Source organism: Oncorhynchus clarkii, chromosome 20 (genome assembly GCF_045791955.1).
Source record: "Oncorhynchus clarkii lewisi isolate Uvic-CL-2024 chromosome 20, UVic_Ocla_1.0, whole genome shotgun sequence".
Taxonomy (NCBI): Eukaryota; Metazoa; Chordata; class Actinopteri; order Salmoniformes; family Salmonidae; genus Oncorhynchus; species Oncorhynchus clarkii.
Genome location: NC_092166.1, coordinates 5,242,552 through 5,260,530, shown reverse-complemented (window position 1 = coordinate 5,260,530; position 17,979 = coordinate 5,242,552). Strand labels below are relative to the sequence as shown.

Sequence of the window (17,979 nt, the reverse complement as noted above, 5' to 3'; positions counted from 1 at the left end):
CTACTTCCCTCCTCTCCCTACCTCTCCCTACCTCTCCCCTACTTCCCTCCTCTCCCTCCTCTCCCCTACTTCCCTCCTCTCCCTACCTCTCCCCTACTTCCCTACCTCTCCCCTACTTCCCTCCTCTCCCTACCTCTCCCTATTTCCCTCCTCTCCCTACCTCTCACTACCTCTCCCCTACTTCCCTCCTCTCCCTCCTCTCCCCTACTTCCCTCCTCTCCCTACCTCTCCCCTACTTCCCTCCTCTCCCTACCTCTCCCCTACTTCCCTACCTCTCCCCTACTTCCCTCCTCTCCCTACCTCTGTCCACTTCCCTCCTCTCCCTACCTCTCCCCTACTTCCCTCCTCTCCCTACCTCTCTCTACCTCTCCCTACTTCCCTCCTCTCCCTACCTCTCCCCTACTTCCTTCTTCTCCCTACCTCTCCCTACTTCCCTCCTCTCCCTACCTCTGTCCACTTCTCCTCTCCTTACCCTCCTGAAGACTCATAATGGCATTCCTTCCTGCCTTGTCCATCGCATTAGTAATGTTTCCCTTGGTGAGATGTGTGAGACAGACAGAGTTGGAGTATCTAATAGCCCCTCACAGGAAATATATAGGAATGAAAATAAGAAACAGGAGATATATAGCTTGAGAAGCAGCTTTTCTCACTTTACCCATGAGAGATAACTTCATTCTCCTCCTGGCTGGCCTCATATGAACCATAGAAAGATATCCTCAATGTTTGGTCTGTACGGTCCAATTTTCTCTGTCCTATTTATTGTACAAATGTCCAAAAGACAAAAGACTGCAGTAAATACAGATCAGTGAGCAGTTAAGTACTTGTAGTTACCATAATGGCCACATGAGGTCAGTGTTGCTATTTCTCAGCTAGGCTTCAGTGGACACTGTACATTCTGCTACCACCACTGGTGATTCTGCAACTACGGTCTTTATTGTGTTCCCCTGGGGGTTGATTTATGAGAAAACATTTCATGTTTTATTATTCATTTGTTTACTTAAAAAAAAAAAGAGGGCACCAATTCATCCAACTTTAGAGAGCCTTGACGATCGTTCCACAAGTGAGGTGCAAAAAAAATAAAAGCAGATTAACCTAACTCAGGGGCGACTGAAGAGATTTCCGGAGTTAACCATCCCTGAGACTGGTGTCTCTGTAAGTTAACAATGAGGTGGCCCAGCTGGTATTTAAGAGCTTCTGGCTCAGCTGGTATTTAAGAGCTTCTGGCTCAGCTGGTATTTAAGAGCTGCTGGCTCAGCTGGTATTTAAGAGCTGCTGGCTCAGCTGGTATTTAAGAGCTGCTGGCTCAGCTGGTATTTAAGAGCTTCTGGCTCAGCTGGTATTTAAGAGCTTCTGGCTCAGCTGGTATTTAAGAGCTGATGGCTCAGCTGGTATTTAAGAGCTTCTGGCTCAGCTGGTATTTAAGAGCTTCTGGCTCAGCTGGTATTTAAGAGCTGCTGGCTCAGCTGGTATTTAAGAGCTGCTGGCTCAGCTGGTATTTAAGAGCTGCTGGCTCAGCTGGTATTTAAGAGCTGCTGGCTCAGCTGGTATTTAAGAGCTGCTGGCTCAGCTGGTATTTAAGAGCTGCTGGCTCAGCTGGTATTTAAGAGCTGCTGGCTCAGCTGGTATTTAAGAGCTGCTGGCTCAGCTGGTATTTAAGAGCTGATGGCTCAGCTGGTATTTAAGAGCTGCTGGCTCAGCTGGTATTTAAGAGCTGCTGGCTCAGCTGGTATTTAAGAGCTGCTGGCTCAGCTGGTATTTAAGAGCTGATGGCTGAGCTGGTATTTAAGAGCTGATGGCTCAGCTGGTATTTAAGAGCTGCTGGCTCAGCTGGTATTTAAGAGCTGATGGCTCAGCTGGTATTTAAGAGCTGCTGGCTCCACTTAAGTTAGCAAAAAAAGAGGCCTGCAATGTACGCTACAGTTCAAAAGTTTGAGGTCACTAAGGAATGTCCTTGTTTTTTAAAGAAAAGCACATGTTCTGTCCATTAAAATAACATAAAATTGATCAGAAATACAGTGTAGACATTGTTAATGTTGTAAATGACTATTGTAGCTGGAAACGGCTCATTTTTTATGGAATATCTACATAGGCATACAGAGGCCCATTATCAGCAACCATCACTCCTGTATTCCAATGGCACGTTGTGTTAGCTAATCCAAGTTTATCATTTTAAAAGGCTAATTGATCATTAGAAAACCCTTTTGTAATTATGTTAGCACAGCTGAAAACTGTTGTCCCGATTAAAAAATCAATAAAACGGTCCTTCTTTGGACTAGTTGAGTATCTGGAGCATCAGCATTTGTGGGTTCGATTACAGGCTCAAAATGGCCAGAAACAAATACCTTTCTTCTGAAACTCATCAGTCTAATGAAGGTTATTCCATGCGAGAAATTGTCAAGAAACTGAAGATCTCGTACAACGCTGTGTGCTACTCCCTTCACAGAACAGCGCAAACTGGCTCTAACCAGAATAGAAAGAGGAGTGGGAGGCCTCGGTGCACATCTGAGCGAATGAATTTATTTGCAAATTTATTTGCAAATTATGGTGAAAAATAAGTATTTGGTCACCTACAAACAAGCAAGATTTCTGGCTCACACAGACCTGAAACTTCTTCTTTAAGAGGCTCCTCTGTCCTCCACTTGTTACCTGTATTAATGGCACCTCTTTGAACTTGTTATCAGTATAAAAGACATGTCCACAACCTCAAACAGTCACACTCCAAACTCCACTATGGCCAAGACCAAAGAGCTGTCAAAGGACACCAGAAACAAAATTGTAGACCTGCACCAGGCTGGGAGGACTGAATCTGCAATAGGTAAGCAGCTTGGTTTGAAGAAATCAACTGTGGGAGCAATTATTAGGAAATGGAAGACATACAAAACCACTGATAATCTCCCTAGATCTGGGGCTCCACGCAAGATCTCACCCCATGGGGTCAAAATGATCACAAGAACGGTGAGCAAAAATCCCAGGACCACATGGGGGACCTAGTGAATGACCTGCAGAGAGCTGGGACCAAAGTAACACAGCCTACCATCAGTAACACACTACGCCGCCAGGGACTCAAATCATGCAGTGCCAGACGTGTCCCCCTGCTTAAGCCAGTACATGTCCAGGCCCGTCTGAAGTTTGCTAGAGAGCATTTGGATGATCCAGAAGAAGATTGGGAGAATGTCATATGGTCAGATGAAACCAAAATATAACTTTTTGGTAAAAACTCAACTCGTCGTGTTTGGAGGACAAAGAATGCTGAGTTGCATCCAAAGAACACCATACCTATTGTGAAGCATGGGGGTGGAAACATCATGCTTTGGGGCTGTTTTTCTGCAAAGGGACCAGGACGACTAATTTGTGTAAAGGAAAGAATGAATGGGGCCATGTATCGTGAGATTTTGAGTGAAAACCTCCTTCCATCAGCAAGGGCATTGAAGATGAAATGTGGCTTAGTCTTTCAGCATGACAATGATCCCAAACACACCGCCCGGGCAACGAAGGAGTGGTTTCGTAAGAAGCATTTCAATGTCCTGGAGTGGCCTAGTCAGTCTCCAGATCTCAACCCCATAGAAAATCTTTGGATGGAGTTGAAAGTCCGTGTTGCCCAGCAACAGCCCCAAAACATCACTGCTCTAGAGGAGATCTGCATGGAGGAATGGGCCAAAATACCAGCAACAGTGTGTGAAAACCTTGTGAAGACTTACAGAAAACGTTTGACCTCTGTCATTGCCAACAAAGGGTATATAACAAAGTATTGAGATAAACTTTTGTTATTGACCAAATACTTATTTTCCACCATCATTTGCAAATAAATTCATAAAAAATCCTACAATGTGATTTTCTGGATTTTTTTTTAAGTGGGAGAACTTGCACAATTTGTGGCTGACTAAATACTTTTTTGCCCCACTGTATATGGATCAAAAGAAATAGGAAAACGTCTGGAGAAAGTGTTTGGGGGGAAATGTGTATTGTTGAATATAAAATGGTTTACAGTCATTACCAGTTAATGGTTCCTGACAAAATGAAAAAAAGTATTTCATATGTATTTTTTTCAACAATGCCAAAGTCCCCGTAGTTGCAAAATCACCCTCGAACAACAACAACACGAATTGTAATGTTTATATGTGGTTTATGTTTCTGACCTGTACATGTTTCTGTTTTACAGGGTCCTAGAGGGTTGCTTGGTCCTAGAGGATCCCCTGGGACTGGTGGACAGCGTGTATGTATACAGTACCTCTACAATACTGCACTACTACTGCAATGCTACTGCAATACTACTGCAATACTACTGCAATGCTACCGCAATACTACTGCAATGCTACTGCAATACTACTGCAATACTACTGTAATGCTACTGCAATACTACTGCAATACTACTGCAATGCTACTGCAATACTACTGCAATACTACTGCAATGCTGCTAAAGCTGTTAAAACTAAGCGTGTCTTAAATATGTTCACAGGGTCTTGCTGGGCTGGACGGCCAAGCTGGTCCCAAAGGAAACCAGGTGAGAAAGTGTATCTGATTATTCATTATACATCACTACACACATCACTACACACAGCCCTAACCAGGAAGACGGTCATAATATATTACTACACACATCCCTAACCAGGAAGACGGTCATTATACATCACTACACACAGCCCTAACCAGGAAGACGGTCATTATACATCACTACACACAGCCCTAACCAGGAAGACGGTCATTATACATCACTACACACAGCCCTAACCAGGAAGACGGTCATTATACATCACTACACACAGCCCTAACCAGGCAGACGGTCATTATACATCACTACACACAGCCCTAACCAGGCAGACGGTCATTATACATCACTACACACAGCCCTAACCAGGAAGACGGTCATTATACATCACTACACACAGCCCTAACCAGGCAGACGGTCATTATACATCACTACACACATCACTACACACAGCCCTAACCAGGAAGACGGTCATTATACATCACTACACACAGCCCTAACCAGGAAGACGGTCATTATACATCACTACACACAGCCCTAACCAGGAAGACGGTCATTATACATCACTACACACATCACTACACACAGCCCTAACCAGGAAGACGGTCATTATATATTACTACACACAACCCTAACTAGGCAGACGGTCATTTTCACAATTTCACAGTATTGTTACAACCTCATAGTGTGTAATTATATATAAAACACAGGACAATCATGGGCCTTTAACAAACAACAGTACAACACGCCCCACCAACATCCTCAACCATCTCAAAGGCCTCCTTCCCTCTGTGTAGACTTGTGTCTTGTTGAACGGGGCAGCATAGTCTCAACAAGGATATGACTAACACACAGTTCCAGGCAGCTCTGTTATTGTTAAAACATTTCCTGTCTGTCTGAAGCTCTATATTCAATGTTGTTGTTTTTTTTCTCACAATTCCCGAGTTCACAATCCAAACAGTCAAAGCGGATAATGTCTTCGATCCACTTCATCAGAGCTGGTATCGGGAAGTTGCCCAGGGGGAGGGCATAACAACAGTTTGTTCATGTATAGTCTAGGCTACTTAAACTGCAGTCTAGGCTACTTAAACTCTAGTCTAAGCTACTTAAACTCTAGTCTAGGCTACTTAAACTCTAGTCTAGGCTACTTAAACTGTAGTCTAGGCTACTTAAACTCTAGTCTAGGCTACTTAAACTCTAGTCTAGGCTACTTAAACTCTAGTCTAGGCTACTTAAACTGTTTGTGTAGACTACTTCAACTGTAGTGTAGGCTACTTAAACTCTAGTCTAGGCTACTTAAACTCTAGTCTAGGCTACTTAAACTATAGTCTAGGCTACTTAAACTGTAGTCTAGGCTACTTAAACTGTAGTCTAGGCTACTTAAACTCTAGTCTAGGCTACTTAAACTGTAGTCTAGGCTACTTAAACTCTAGTCTAGGCTACTTAAACTGTAGTCTAGGCTACTTAAACTGTAGTCTAGGCTACTTAAACTCTAGTCTAGGCTACTTAAACTGTAGTCTAGGCTACTTAAACTCTAGTCTAGGCTACTTAAACTGTAGTCTAGGCTACTTAAACTCTAGTCTAGGCTACTTAAACTGTTTGTGTAGACTACTTCAACTGTAGTCTAGGCTACTTAAACTCTAGTCTAGGCTACTTAAACTGTAGTCTAGGCTACTTAAACTCTAGTCTAGGCTACTTCAACTATAGTCTAGACTACTTAAACTGTAGTCTAGGCTACTTCAACTATAGTCTAGACTACTTAAACTATAGTCTAGGCTACTTCAACTATAGTCTAGACTACTTAAACTGTAGTCTAGGCTACTTAAACTGTAGTCTAGGCTACTTAAACTCTAGTCTAGGCTACTTAAACTGTTTGTGTAGACTACTTCAACTGTAGTCTAGGCTACTTAAACTCTAGTCTAGGCTACTTAAACTGTAGTCTAGGCTACTTAAACTCTAGTCTAGGCTACTTCAACTATAGTCTAGACTACTTAAACTGTAGTCTAGGCTACTTCAACTATAGTCTAGACTACTTAAACTATAGTCTAGGCTACTTAAACTCTAGTCTAGGCTACTTCAACTATAGTCTAGACTACTTAAACTGTAGTCTAGGCTACTTAAACTGTAGTGTAGGCTACTTAAACTCTAGTCTAGGCTACTTCAACTGTAGTCTAGACTACTTAAACTGTAGTCTAGGCTACTTAAACTGTAGTGTAGGCTACGTAAACTATAGTGTAGACTACTTAAACAGAGTTTTGCATTCATTCAAAGTACACAAACATTATCAGTAGGCCAAGTTTACTGTACAACATCTGGTCTACAGTAGTTTCTGAAATACAGTAGTTTCTGAAATATAATAGTCTCTGATCTACAATCTGTTCTACAATCTGATCTACAGTAGTCTCTGAACTACAGTATTCTGATCTACAGTAGTCTCTGAACTACAGTATTCTGATCTACAGTAGTCTCTGAACTACAGTATTCTGATCTACAGTAGTCTCTAAACTACAGTATTCTGATCTACAGTAGTCTCTGAACTACAGTATTCTGATCTACAGTAGTCTCTGATCTACAATCTGATCTACAGTAGTCTCTGATCTGTAGTAGTCTCTGATCTACAGTAGTTTCTGAAATACAGTATTCGGATCTACGGTAGTCTCTGATCTACAGTATTCTGATCTACGGTAGTCTCTGATATACAGTATTCTGATCTACGGTAGTTTCTGAAATACAGTATTCTGATCTACGGTAGTCTCTCTCCGTTCTACTCAGGTTGACTGTTGACTACAGACAATCTGATCTAGTCTCTCTCTCTCTACCATTCAGGGCATACAAGGAGAGTCAGGGCCTGCCGGTCAACAGGGCATCCCTGGACCACAAGTAAGTAACAACAGCAGACTGTTAGTGGTGCATGTATTTCTTTCTCTCTCTCTCTCTCTCTCTCTCTCTCTCTCTCTCTCTCTCTCTCTCTCTTTCTCTCTCTCTCTCTCTCTTTCTCTCTCTCTGTCTCTGTCTCTGTCTCTGTCTGTGTCTCGCGCTCTCTCTCTCTCTCTCTCTCTCTCTCTCTCTCTCTCTTTCTCTGTCTCTGTCTCTCTCTCTTTCTATAGACTGTTAGAGGAAGAGCTGCTCTTTTCATTACCTTCAAAATGACACATCTTGTTTAGATTTACAGAGTTAAATCAATTCCACTGTCCAGTTGACAGCTACACAGAGGATCATTGATTCTGGAATTATGTCTAACACAAAACAGAAGGCTCCGATATTACGGTGTTGAAATCATTGAGACATTATTGGAGTCCGCTTGTGTTCAGAGATTATAGCACACCTGTGGATGCTCAGAGCGTGGACAGTACAGCACAGGGCCACCCGGAACGGCCATCGAGATAGAATAACTGTTTATTTCTGAACGAGGAACTGTTTTTCATTTAAATTCTGCATCTTCCCACGTCAAGGACAGGTCACCTTCATCTAGTATATGACTGTAACTGATAGTGAATGAGAGGACAGAGATACGTACCAAATGGTAACCTAATGCCTTTTATAGTGCACTACTTATAGGGCTCTGGTCAAAATGTAGTGCACTACACAGGGAATAGTGTTCAATTTGTGCCGTACACCTGGACTGCTGTTTAACATTACTGGTCGATATTATTTCTTCTAGGGTCTTGTTGGTCCTCAAGGTCCAATCGGACCGCCTGGTGAAAAGGTAAGTGTGTGTGTGTGTGTGTGTGTGTGTGTGTGTGTGTGTGTGTGTGTGTGTGTGTGTGTGTGTGTGTGTCTGAGAGAGACCCTTCTGTGTTGTTTTTAGATGGATTTCTCAGTCTGACCATATAAGTGATTCAACAGACTCATTGGTTTTAAAACCATAGGCCCTCTCTCCCTCTCTCTCCCTCTCTCTCCTCTCTCTCCTCTCTCTCTCCCTCTCTCTCTCTCTCTCTCTCTCTCTCTCTCTCTCTCTCTCTCTCTCTCTCTCTCTCTCTCTCTCCCGGTCAATTCAAGGGGCTTTATTGGCTTGGGAAACATATGTTAACACTACCAAAGCAAGTGATGTCGATAATAAACAAAAGTGAAATAAACAATTCAAATGAACAGTAAACATTACAGTCACAGAAGTTACAAGAGAATAAAGACATTTTAAATATTATGTAAATAAACAATGTGCAAATGGGTAAAGTACAAAGGGGGAAATAAATAAACATGGTTCACTGGTTGACCATTTTGTGCACATAGCCTGTCTTCTCTTGAGGGCCATGTCTGCCTACGGCGGCCTTTCTCAATAGCAAGGCTATGCTCACTGAGTCTGTACATAGTCAAAGCTTTTCTTAAGTTTGGGTCAGTCACAGTGGTCAGGTATTCTGCCACTGTGTACTCTCTGTTTAGGGCCAAATAGCATTCTAGTTTGCTCTGTTTTTTTTTGTTAATTCTTTCCAATGTGTCAAGCAATTATCTTTTTGTTTTCTCATGATTTGGTTGAGTCTAATTGTGTGTGTGGTTGGGTCCCTCTCTCTCTTTCTCTCGCTCTTTCTTTCTCTCTCTCTTTCTCTCTCTCTCTCTCTCTCTTTCTCTTGCTCTCTATCCTCTCTCTGTATATATCTCTCTCCATCTAGGGACCGTCAGGTCGTCAGGGATTGGCAGGTCTGGGTGGTGCCGATGGTCCTCCCGTGAGTCTTATTACCACTTCCTGTTAAAAACAATCAACTTCCTGTTAGGCACAGACTAGGTGTATCACATTAGTGGAAACTGTTCTCAGAGCAGGCCTGCCGGTTTTGACTAGCAGAAGTGATGTTTCGTAGCAGGCTAGGAGAACATATGCAGAAGGCTAGGAGAATTAGGTTAAGGTTAGGAAAAGGGTTAGGGTTAGCTAAAATGCTAAAATTGTCCCTGACGCGAGTCTAAAATACAGTGTATGTATATATATATATATATATGTGTATATGTATTACCAGTATAGTAGATATCATATAGTAAATAATGCCATATCATATAGTTGAAGTAGAACTACAGTAGTAGTTTTACTATAGTTTTAGTCTAGGAGTATGTTAATAATGCCATATCATATAGTTATCTGACCCCAATGTTTCTTCCAGGGTCACCCAGGGAAGGAGGGTCCTCCAGGACTTAAAGGAGGCGTCGTAAGTCTGATTTAATTTATTAGATTCATACCTTACCATTAATACCTTACCATTAATACCTTACCATGAATACCTTACCATGAATACCTTACCATTAATACCTTACCATTAATACCTTACCATTAATACCTTACCATTAATACCTTACCATTAATACCTTACCATTAATACCTTACCATGAATACCTTACCATTCATACCTTACCATTAATACCTTACCATTAATACCTTACCATTAATACCTTACCATTCATACCTTACCATTCATACCTTACCATTAATACCTTACCATTAATACCTTACCATTCATACCTTACCATTAATACCTTACCATTCATACCTTACCATTCATACCTTACCATTAATACCTTACCATTAATACCTTACCATTCATACCTTACCATTCATACCTTACCTGATCTAGATCACCAACTAACCACACTGTTTTTGTCTCGTTTTTTTTCTCGTAGGGTCACCCTGGTCCTCAGGGTTCTATTGGCTACCCTGGCTCACGAGGTGTCAAGGTAACGACCTTCAAGGGTCACACCCTTTGACCTTACCGTTAAATTGATATTTACATGATTTATGAATTGATTGATTGGTTAATTAATGAATGTATTGATTGATTGAATTCATAAGTAGTACACAAACACCCACCACAACAATGCAACAGCAGTAGTCAACTCTGCATTGGTAAATTATATATTCGTGAATCCTCGTATTCGTCTTCTGCTTCCTCCTACAGGGTGCCGAGGGTGTCAGAGGTCTGAAAGGTGGTGGCGGAGAAAAGGTGAACAACAACAATATGTCCGCCTCGTATTTTGTGTTAGAGGTAGAAAGTGGTTCTCAACCGCAGATCTAGGATCAGATTGCCCCAACATCATAATCTTAAGCTTAACCAGTGCTGGCTTCCTTCTGAAGCTAAGCAGGGTCGGTCCAGGTCGGTCTCTGGATGGGAGACCAGATGCTGCTGGAAGTGGTGTTGGAGGGCCAGTAGGAGGCACTCTGTCCTCTGGACTAAAAATAATATTCCAATGCCCCAGGGCAGTGACACTGTGTAGGGTGCAGTCTTTCAAATGGGATGTTTAACGGGTGTCCTGACTCTCTGAGGTCATTAAAGATCCCATGGCCCTCATAGTAAGAGTAGGGGTGTTAACCCCGGTGTCCTGGCTAAATTCCCTATCTGGCACTCGAACTGTCATCCCCAAACTGTCATCCCCAGCTTACAATTGGCTCATTCATCCCCCTCCTCTCCCCTGTAAATTCCCCAGGTCGTTGCTGTAAATGAGAACGTGTTCTCAGACAAGGTACCTGGTAAAATAAAACAATTAAGTAGCAATGGGGTGTGTCAAACATGAAAAAGGTATATTGAAAGATTCTGGCATTGAAGACTTTGTGCTACATACCTAGAGTCAGATGAACTTGTTGTAGATACCGTTTGAATGTCTCTGCACGCAGTGTGACTGAAGTTAGAGGCCGTTTTAATGTCTCTGCATGCAGTGTGACTGAAGTTAGAGGCCGTTTTAATGTCTCTGCATGCAGTGTGACTGAAGTTAGAGGCCGTTTTAATGTCTCTGCATGCAGTGTGACTGAAGTTAGAGGCCGTTTTAATGTCTCTGCATGCAGTGTGACTGAAGTTAGAGGCCGTTTTAATGTCTCTGCATGCAGTGTGACTGAAGTTAGAGGCCGTTTTAAGGTCTCTGCATGCAGTGTGACTGAAGTTAGAGGCCGTTTTAATGTCTCTGCATGCAGTGTGACTGAAGTTAGAGGCCGTTTTAATGTCTCTGCACGCAGTGTGACTGAAGTTAGAGGCCGTTTTAATGTCTCTGCACGCAGTGTGACTGAAGTTAGAGGCCGTTTTAATGTCTCTGCATGCAGTGTGACTGAAGTTAGAGGCCGTTTTAATGTCTCTGCATGCAGTGTGACTGAAGTTAGAGGCCGTTTTAAGGTCTCTGCATGCAGTGTGACTGAAGTTAGAGGCCGTTTTAATGTCTCTGCATGCAGTGTGACTGAAGTTAGAGGCCGTTTTAATGTCTCTGCACGCAGTGTGACTGAAGTTAGAGGCCGTTTTAATGTCTCTGCACGCAGTGTGACTGAAGTTAGAGGCCGTTTTAATGTCTCTGCATGCAGTGTGACTGAAGTTAGAGGCCGTTTTAATGTCTCTGCACGCAGTGTGACTGAAGTTAGAGGCCGTTTTAATGTCTCTGCACGCAGTGTGACTGAAGTTAGAGGCCGTTTTAATGTCTCTGCACGCAGTGTGACTGAAGTTAGAGGCCGTTTTAATGTCTCTGCATGCAGTGTGACTGAAGTTAGAGGCCGTTTTAATGTCTCTGCACGCAGTGTGACTGAAGTTAGAGGTCGTTTATTTTTTTTTTATTTTTTTTATTTATTTTTTTGCCAGCCAATGTTAACTAGCGTTAGCGTAACGCCAAAGTCGAACAGGTAACAGTAGCAAATGTAAAAGTAGATTGATGGGCTGCTGTTGTTATCGCCGGCTGCTCTAAACTTATAAACGTTTTTCAGCTTGTTTATCTGCCTCATTGGTCGATTTTCCTGTTGAGTCAGGAAAAAAGGCTGATGAACCCAGCTCATTGGTCGATTGTAGGGCTGATGAACCCAGCTCATTGTTCGATTGAAGGGCTGATGAACCGAGCTCATTGGTCGATTGAAGGGCTGATGAACCCAGCTCATTGGTCGATTGAAGGGCTGATGAACCCAGCTCATTGGTCGATTGAAGGGCTGATGAACCCAGCTCATTGGTCGATTGAAGGGCTGGTGAACCCAGCTCATTGGTCGATTGAAGGGCTGATGAACCCAGCTCATTGGTCGATTGAAGGGCTGATGAACCCAGCTCATTGGTCGATTGAAGGGCTGATGAACCCAGCTCATTGGTCGATTGAAGGGCTGATGAACCCAGCTCATTGGTCGATTGAAGGGCTGATGAACCCAGCTCATTGGTCGATTGAAGGGCTGATGAACCCAGCTATGTTTAGACGCGGGAGCAAAACCATAAGATTTCCTTTTAAAAAACAAAAAACGACCTTTCTATTTTGGGTCTGCTGTTTTCAACGTAATGCCCCAAAAAGGCTTATAACAAAGTTAGAGGTGAACAAATGCTTACATACATGCTGTAGAAGGATATCTTGATATCTCCACTGCTGGGTTGCAGTAAGTGACGACTACAGTAGACCCCAGGTAAGATGGGAAGTGTGAAATGATAGAGCAGGGTTTTCCCGAACTCACCTCTTGAGACCCCTAACACACAGTCAACTAATCATCAAGCTTTGAATCAGCTGTGTAGTGTTAGGACAAAATAAAAACGTGCACCCCCTTGGGGTCCTGAAGACCAAGTTTGGGAAATCCTGTGTCCAAGAGCCTCTAATGTCAACACTGGCAAATTGCATTCTGAGGTCTGACCACCAGATGGCACTACATCTCTATATTCAGTGACTGCAATTTCATCAAATTACCACTAGATGTCCACATCTATCATTCAAGTTTACTTTGGAAGCCATTTATGCCTTGCTGCTCATGTGAAATCAACACAGAAAAGATGTACAGTATATTTAATACAGCTATTTATGTATGATGTGATACTTTATTTTAAATAGTGTTTTTTTTTATTTTTTATTACAATTTAAAGTGACCCTTTGAACTTATCTTGCCCGTTTAAAAAAAAAAATATAGATATATTGAAGATTTTCTTCTGTGTTTCAGGGAGAGGACGGTTTTCCAGGTTTCAAAGGAGACATGGGCATCAAGGGAGACAAGGGAGAGCTCGGTGTCCTAGGAGCCAGAGGTGAAGACGGACCTGAGGGACCCAAAGGTCGATCCGGCCCCAACGGAGAGGCAGGCCCCATCGGGTCTGCTGGAGAGAAGGTACTGATACCTCTATGTCACTATCGTCACTATCTTGATGAGTTTTTACAGGCCAGTCTGCTATTGTAACCTTATTTGTTGTTGTTGTTGTTGTTGTTTAGGGTAAACTTGGTGTCCCCGGGTTACCCGGCTACCCAGGAAGACAAGGACCTAAGGTATGTGATAACAGCGCAAAACTGACTATGGTATCTGTGTGTTCGTTTATCTCTCTGTGTGTTACTGACTCTACCACCAATCTCGCTCTACATGTGACTGAAATATATATAAAACACAGGTCAAATCACGTTTTTGACTGAACTGGTCCTTTATGATCAGTAGTATGTGTACGTATCACAGCATGATGTTACAGTGATATTACAGTGATATTACAGTGATGTTACAGTGATGTTACTGTGATGTTACAGTGATATTACAGTGATGCTACAGTGATGCTACAGTGATATTACAGTGGCATTACAGTGATGTTACAGTGATATTACAGTGATATTACAGTGGCATTACAGTGATGTTACAGTGATATTACAGTGATATTACAGTGATGTTACAGTGGCATTACAGTGATGTTACAGTGATGTTACAGTGGCATTACAGTGATATTACAGTGATGTTATAGTGGCATTACAGTGATGTTACAGTGATGTTACAGTGATGTTACAGTGATATTACAGTGATGTTACAGTGGCATTACAGTGATGTTACAGTGATGTTACAGTGATATTAGAGTGATATTACAGTGATGTTACAGTGATATTACAGTGATGTTACAGTGATATTACAGTGCTCTCCTCCTCTTCCTCCTCCTCTCCTCTACTCCACTCCTCCTCTTCCTCCTCCTCTCCTCTACTCCTCTCATCCTCTCCTCTCCTCTACTCCTCTTACTCCTCCTCTCATCATCTCCTCTACTCCTCTCATCATCTCCTCTACTCCTCTCCTCTACTCCTCTCATCCTCTACTCCTCTCCTCTACTCCTCTCATCCTCTCCTCTCCTCCTCTTCCTCCTCCTCTCCTCTACTCCTCTCATCCTCTACTCCTCTCCTCTACTCCTCTCATCCTCTCCTCTCCTCCTCTTCCTCCTCCTCTCCTCTACTCCTCTCATCCTCTCCTCTTCACTCCTAATCATTCAGTTTACCAGTAAAGAAAACAGTTAAGCCACAGAGATCCCTTTCACTGTCTCTCTCTCCACGTTCCACTGTTTTTCATGCTGTCTGAAGGAATGGGTTTAGTCTACACATACACAGGCAGACAGATGGACGTACACATTCTGTATGAGTGAGCATACACAGGCAGACAGATGGACGTACACATTCTGTATGAGAGAGCATACACAGGCAGACAGATGGACGTACACATTCTGTACGAGAGAGCATACACAGGCAGACAGATGGACGTACACATTCTGTACGAGAGAGCATACACAGGCAGACAGATGGACGTACACATTCTGTATGAGAGAGCATACACAGGCAGACAGATGGACGTACACATTCTGTATGAGAGAGCATACACAGGCAGACAGATGGACGTACACATTCTGTGCGAGAGAGCATACACAGGCAGACAGATGGACGTACACATTCTGTACGAGAGAGCATACACAGGCAGACAGATGGACGTACACATTCTGTATGAGAGAGCATACACAGGCAGACAGATGGACATTCTGTATGAGAGAGCATACACAGGCAGACAGATGGACGTACACATTCTGTACGAGAGAGCATACACAGGCAGACAGATGGACGTACACATTCTGTACGAGAGAGCATACACAGGCAGACAGATGGACGTACACATTCTGTACGAGAGAGCATACACAGGCAGACAGATGGACGTACACATTCTGTACGAGAGAGCATACACAGGCAGACAGATGGACGTACACATTCTGTACGAGAGAGCATACACAGGCAGACAGATGGACGTACACATTCTGTATGAGAGAGCATACACAGGCAGACAGATGGACGTACACATTCTGTATGAGAGAGCATACACAGGCAGACAGATGGACGTACACATTCTGTATGAGAGAGCATACACAGGCAGACAGATGGACGTACACATTCTGTATGAGAGAGCATACACAGGCAGACAGATGGACGTACACATTCTGTATGAGAGAGCATACACAGGCAGACAGATGGACGTACACATTCTGTGCGAGAGAGCATACACAGGCAGACAGATGGACGTACACATTCTGTATGAGAGAGCATACACAGGCAGACAGATGGACATTCTGTATGAGAGAGCATACACAGGCAGACAGATGGACGTACACATTCTGTACGAGAGAGCATACACAGGCAGACAGATGGACGTACACATTCTGTATGAGAGAGCATACACAGGCAGACAGATGGACGTACACATTCTGTATGAGAGAGCATACACAGGCAGACAGATGGACGTATACATTCTGTATGAGAGAGCATACACAGGCAGACAGATGGACGTACACATTCTGTATGAGAGAGCATACACAGGCAGACAGATGGACGTATACATTCTGTATGAGAGAGCATACACAGGCAGACAGATGGACATTCTGTATGAGAGAGCATACACAGGCAGACAGATGGACGTAGACATTCTGTACGAGAGAGAATACACAGGCAGACAGATGGACGTAGACATTCTGTATGAGAGAGCATACACATACGTAAACACTTCTGCCATTTAAAGTAGACACTTTGCTATGTGTGCAATGGAGCACATCAACTCTAACGTTGTTTCTTACTTTGTCTGTATTGTCAATGCTTCTTGAAGGGAAGCTTCATTGGTAAGATCCTCTGGATTCCTTCTTCGGCTCTTTTACCATGATTCCCATGTGTCCCTTTATGTTGTTCATCAATGATGACAAACCTCATGACATTGACAACTTAGAAGGAAAGCTACTGAGGATGGTAGCTGACTCTATAGCCACTCCTATCTGTCAGATCTTTAATCTGAGTCTAGAGGAAAGTCTTTGTCCTCCTCAGGCCTTGGAGGGAAGCCAAAGTAATTCCGATACTCAAGAGTGGTAAAGTGGCCTTTACTGGTTCCAACAGCAGACCTATCAGCTTGCTGCCAGCTCTTAACAAAATTGTGTTTCATCAAATACAATGCTATTTCTCTGTGAACAAATTAACAACAGACATTCAGCATTCTTATAGAGAAGGGCACTCAACATGTACTGCACTGAGACAAATGACTGATGATTGGTTGAAAGAAATTGATAATAAGAATATTGTACAGCCTTTTGATATTACTGACCATAACCTGTTGTTGAAAAAACATATTTCTAACGGCTTTTCAACCTTCGGCCATATCGTGGATTCAGAGCCGTCTATCTAATAGAACTCAGAGGGTTTTCATGTAAAGTGTGGTGTACCACAGGGCAGCTCTCTAGGCCCTCTACTCTTTTCTAATTTTACCAATGACCTTCCACTGGCATTAAACAAAGCCTGTGTGTCCATGTATGCTGATGATTCAACCATATACGCATCAGCAAACACAGCTAATGAAGTCACTGAAACCCTTAACAAAGAGTTGGAGACAGTTTTGGCATGGGTGGCCAATAAACTGAACATCTCTAAAAGTAAGAGCATTGTATTTGGTACAACATATTCCCTAAACTCTAGACCTCTGCTGAATCTGGTAATTAATGGTGTGGCTGTTGAACAAGTTGAAGAGACTAAATAACTTGTTGTTATCTTAGATTATAGACTGTCATTGTCAAAACATATAGATTCAATGGTTGTAAAGATGGGGAGAGGTCTGTCTGTCTTTAAAAAAAAATGTTTGACTCCACACTCCAAAAAGCACGTCCTGCCTCTAGTTTTGTCTTACCTTGATTATTGTCCAGTCGTGTAGTCCAGTGCTGCAAGGAAAGAGCTAGTTAAGCTGCAGCTGGTCCAGAACAGAGCGACACGTTTTGCTCTTCATTGTAATCAGAGGGCTGATATAAATACTATGCATGCCCAGTCTCTCTTGGGTAAGAGTTGAGGAGAGACTGACTGCATCACTTCTTTTTATAAGAAACATGAATGCGTTGAAAATCCCAAATTGTTTGCATAGTCAACTTACACACGGCTCTGACACACACACTTATCCCACCAGACATGCCACCAGGGGTCTTTTCACAGTCCCCAGGTCCAGAACAAATTCAAGGAAACGTATAGTATTACACAGAGCCAGGAGCCATCTCATATAACGCAAGGGAACAGCAAACCTGGTTTCAAACAACAGATAAAGTAGCATCACGGAACAACGCCTCTCCCCCATGTGACCTACTTGTTGTGGTGTGTATGTACTGACATGTGACCTACTTTTTGTGGTGTGTATGTACTGACATGTGACCTACTTGTTGTGTGTATGTACTGACATGTGACCTACTTGTTGTGTGTATGTACTGACATGTGACCTACTTGTTGTGGTGTGTATGTACTGACATGTGACCTACTTGTTGTGTGTATGTACTGACATGTGACCTACTTGTTGT

At 42.8% G+C, this 17,979-nt stretch overlaps 1 protein-coding gene across 1 annotated transcript in view; it reads left to right on the top strand.

The window, feature by feature from the left end:
• The window catches only part of LOC139375800 (collagen alpha-1(XI) chain-like), a 212,842-nt gene that overhangs the window by 117,772 nt on the left and 77,091 nt on the right, over positions 1-17,979 (top strand). Inside the window, exons 21-30 of the mRNA XM_071117670.1 lie at positions 4,160-4,213; positions 4,457-4,501; positions 7,313-7,366; positions 8,148-8,192; positions 9,094-9,147; positions 9,574-9,618; positions 10,088-10,141; positions 10,363-10,407; positions 13,335-13,496; positions 13,598-13,651. Coding sequence (XP_070973771.1) covers positions 4,160-4,213; positions 4,457-4,501; positions 7,313-7,366; positions 8,148-8,192; positions 9,094-9,147; positions 9,574-9,618; positions 10,088-10,141; positions 10,363-10,407; positions 13,335-13,496; positions 13,598-13,651 — 612 coding nt within the window. The remainder of the gene's footprint in view (positions 1-4,159; positions 4,214-4,456; positions 4,502-7,312; positions 7,367-8,147; positions 8,193-9,093; positions 9,148-9,573; positions 9,619-10,087; positions 10,142-10,362; positions 10,408-13,334; positions 13,497-13,597; positions 13,652-17,979) is intronic.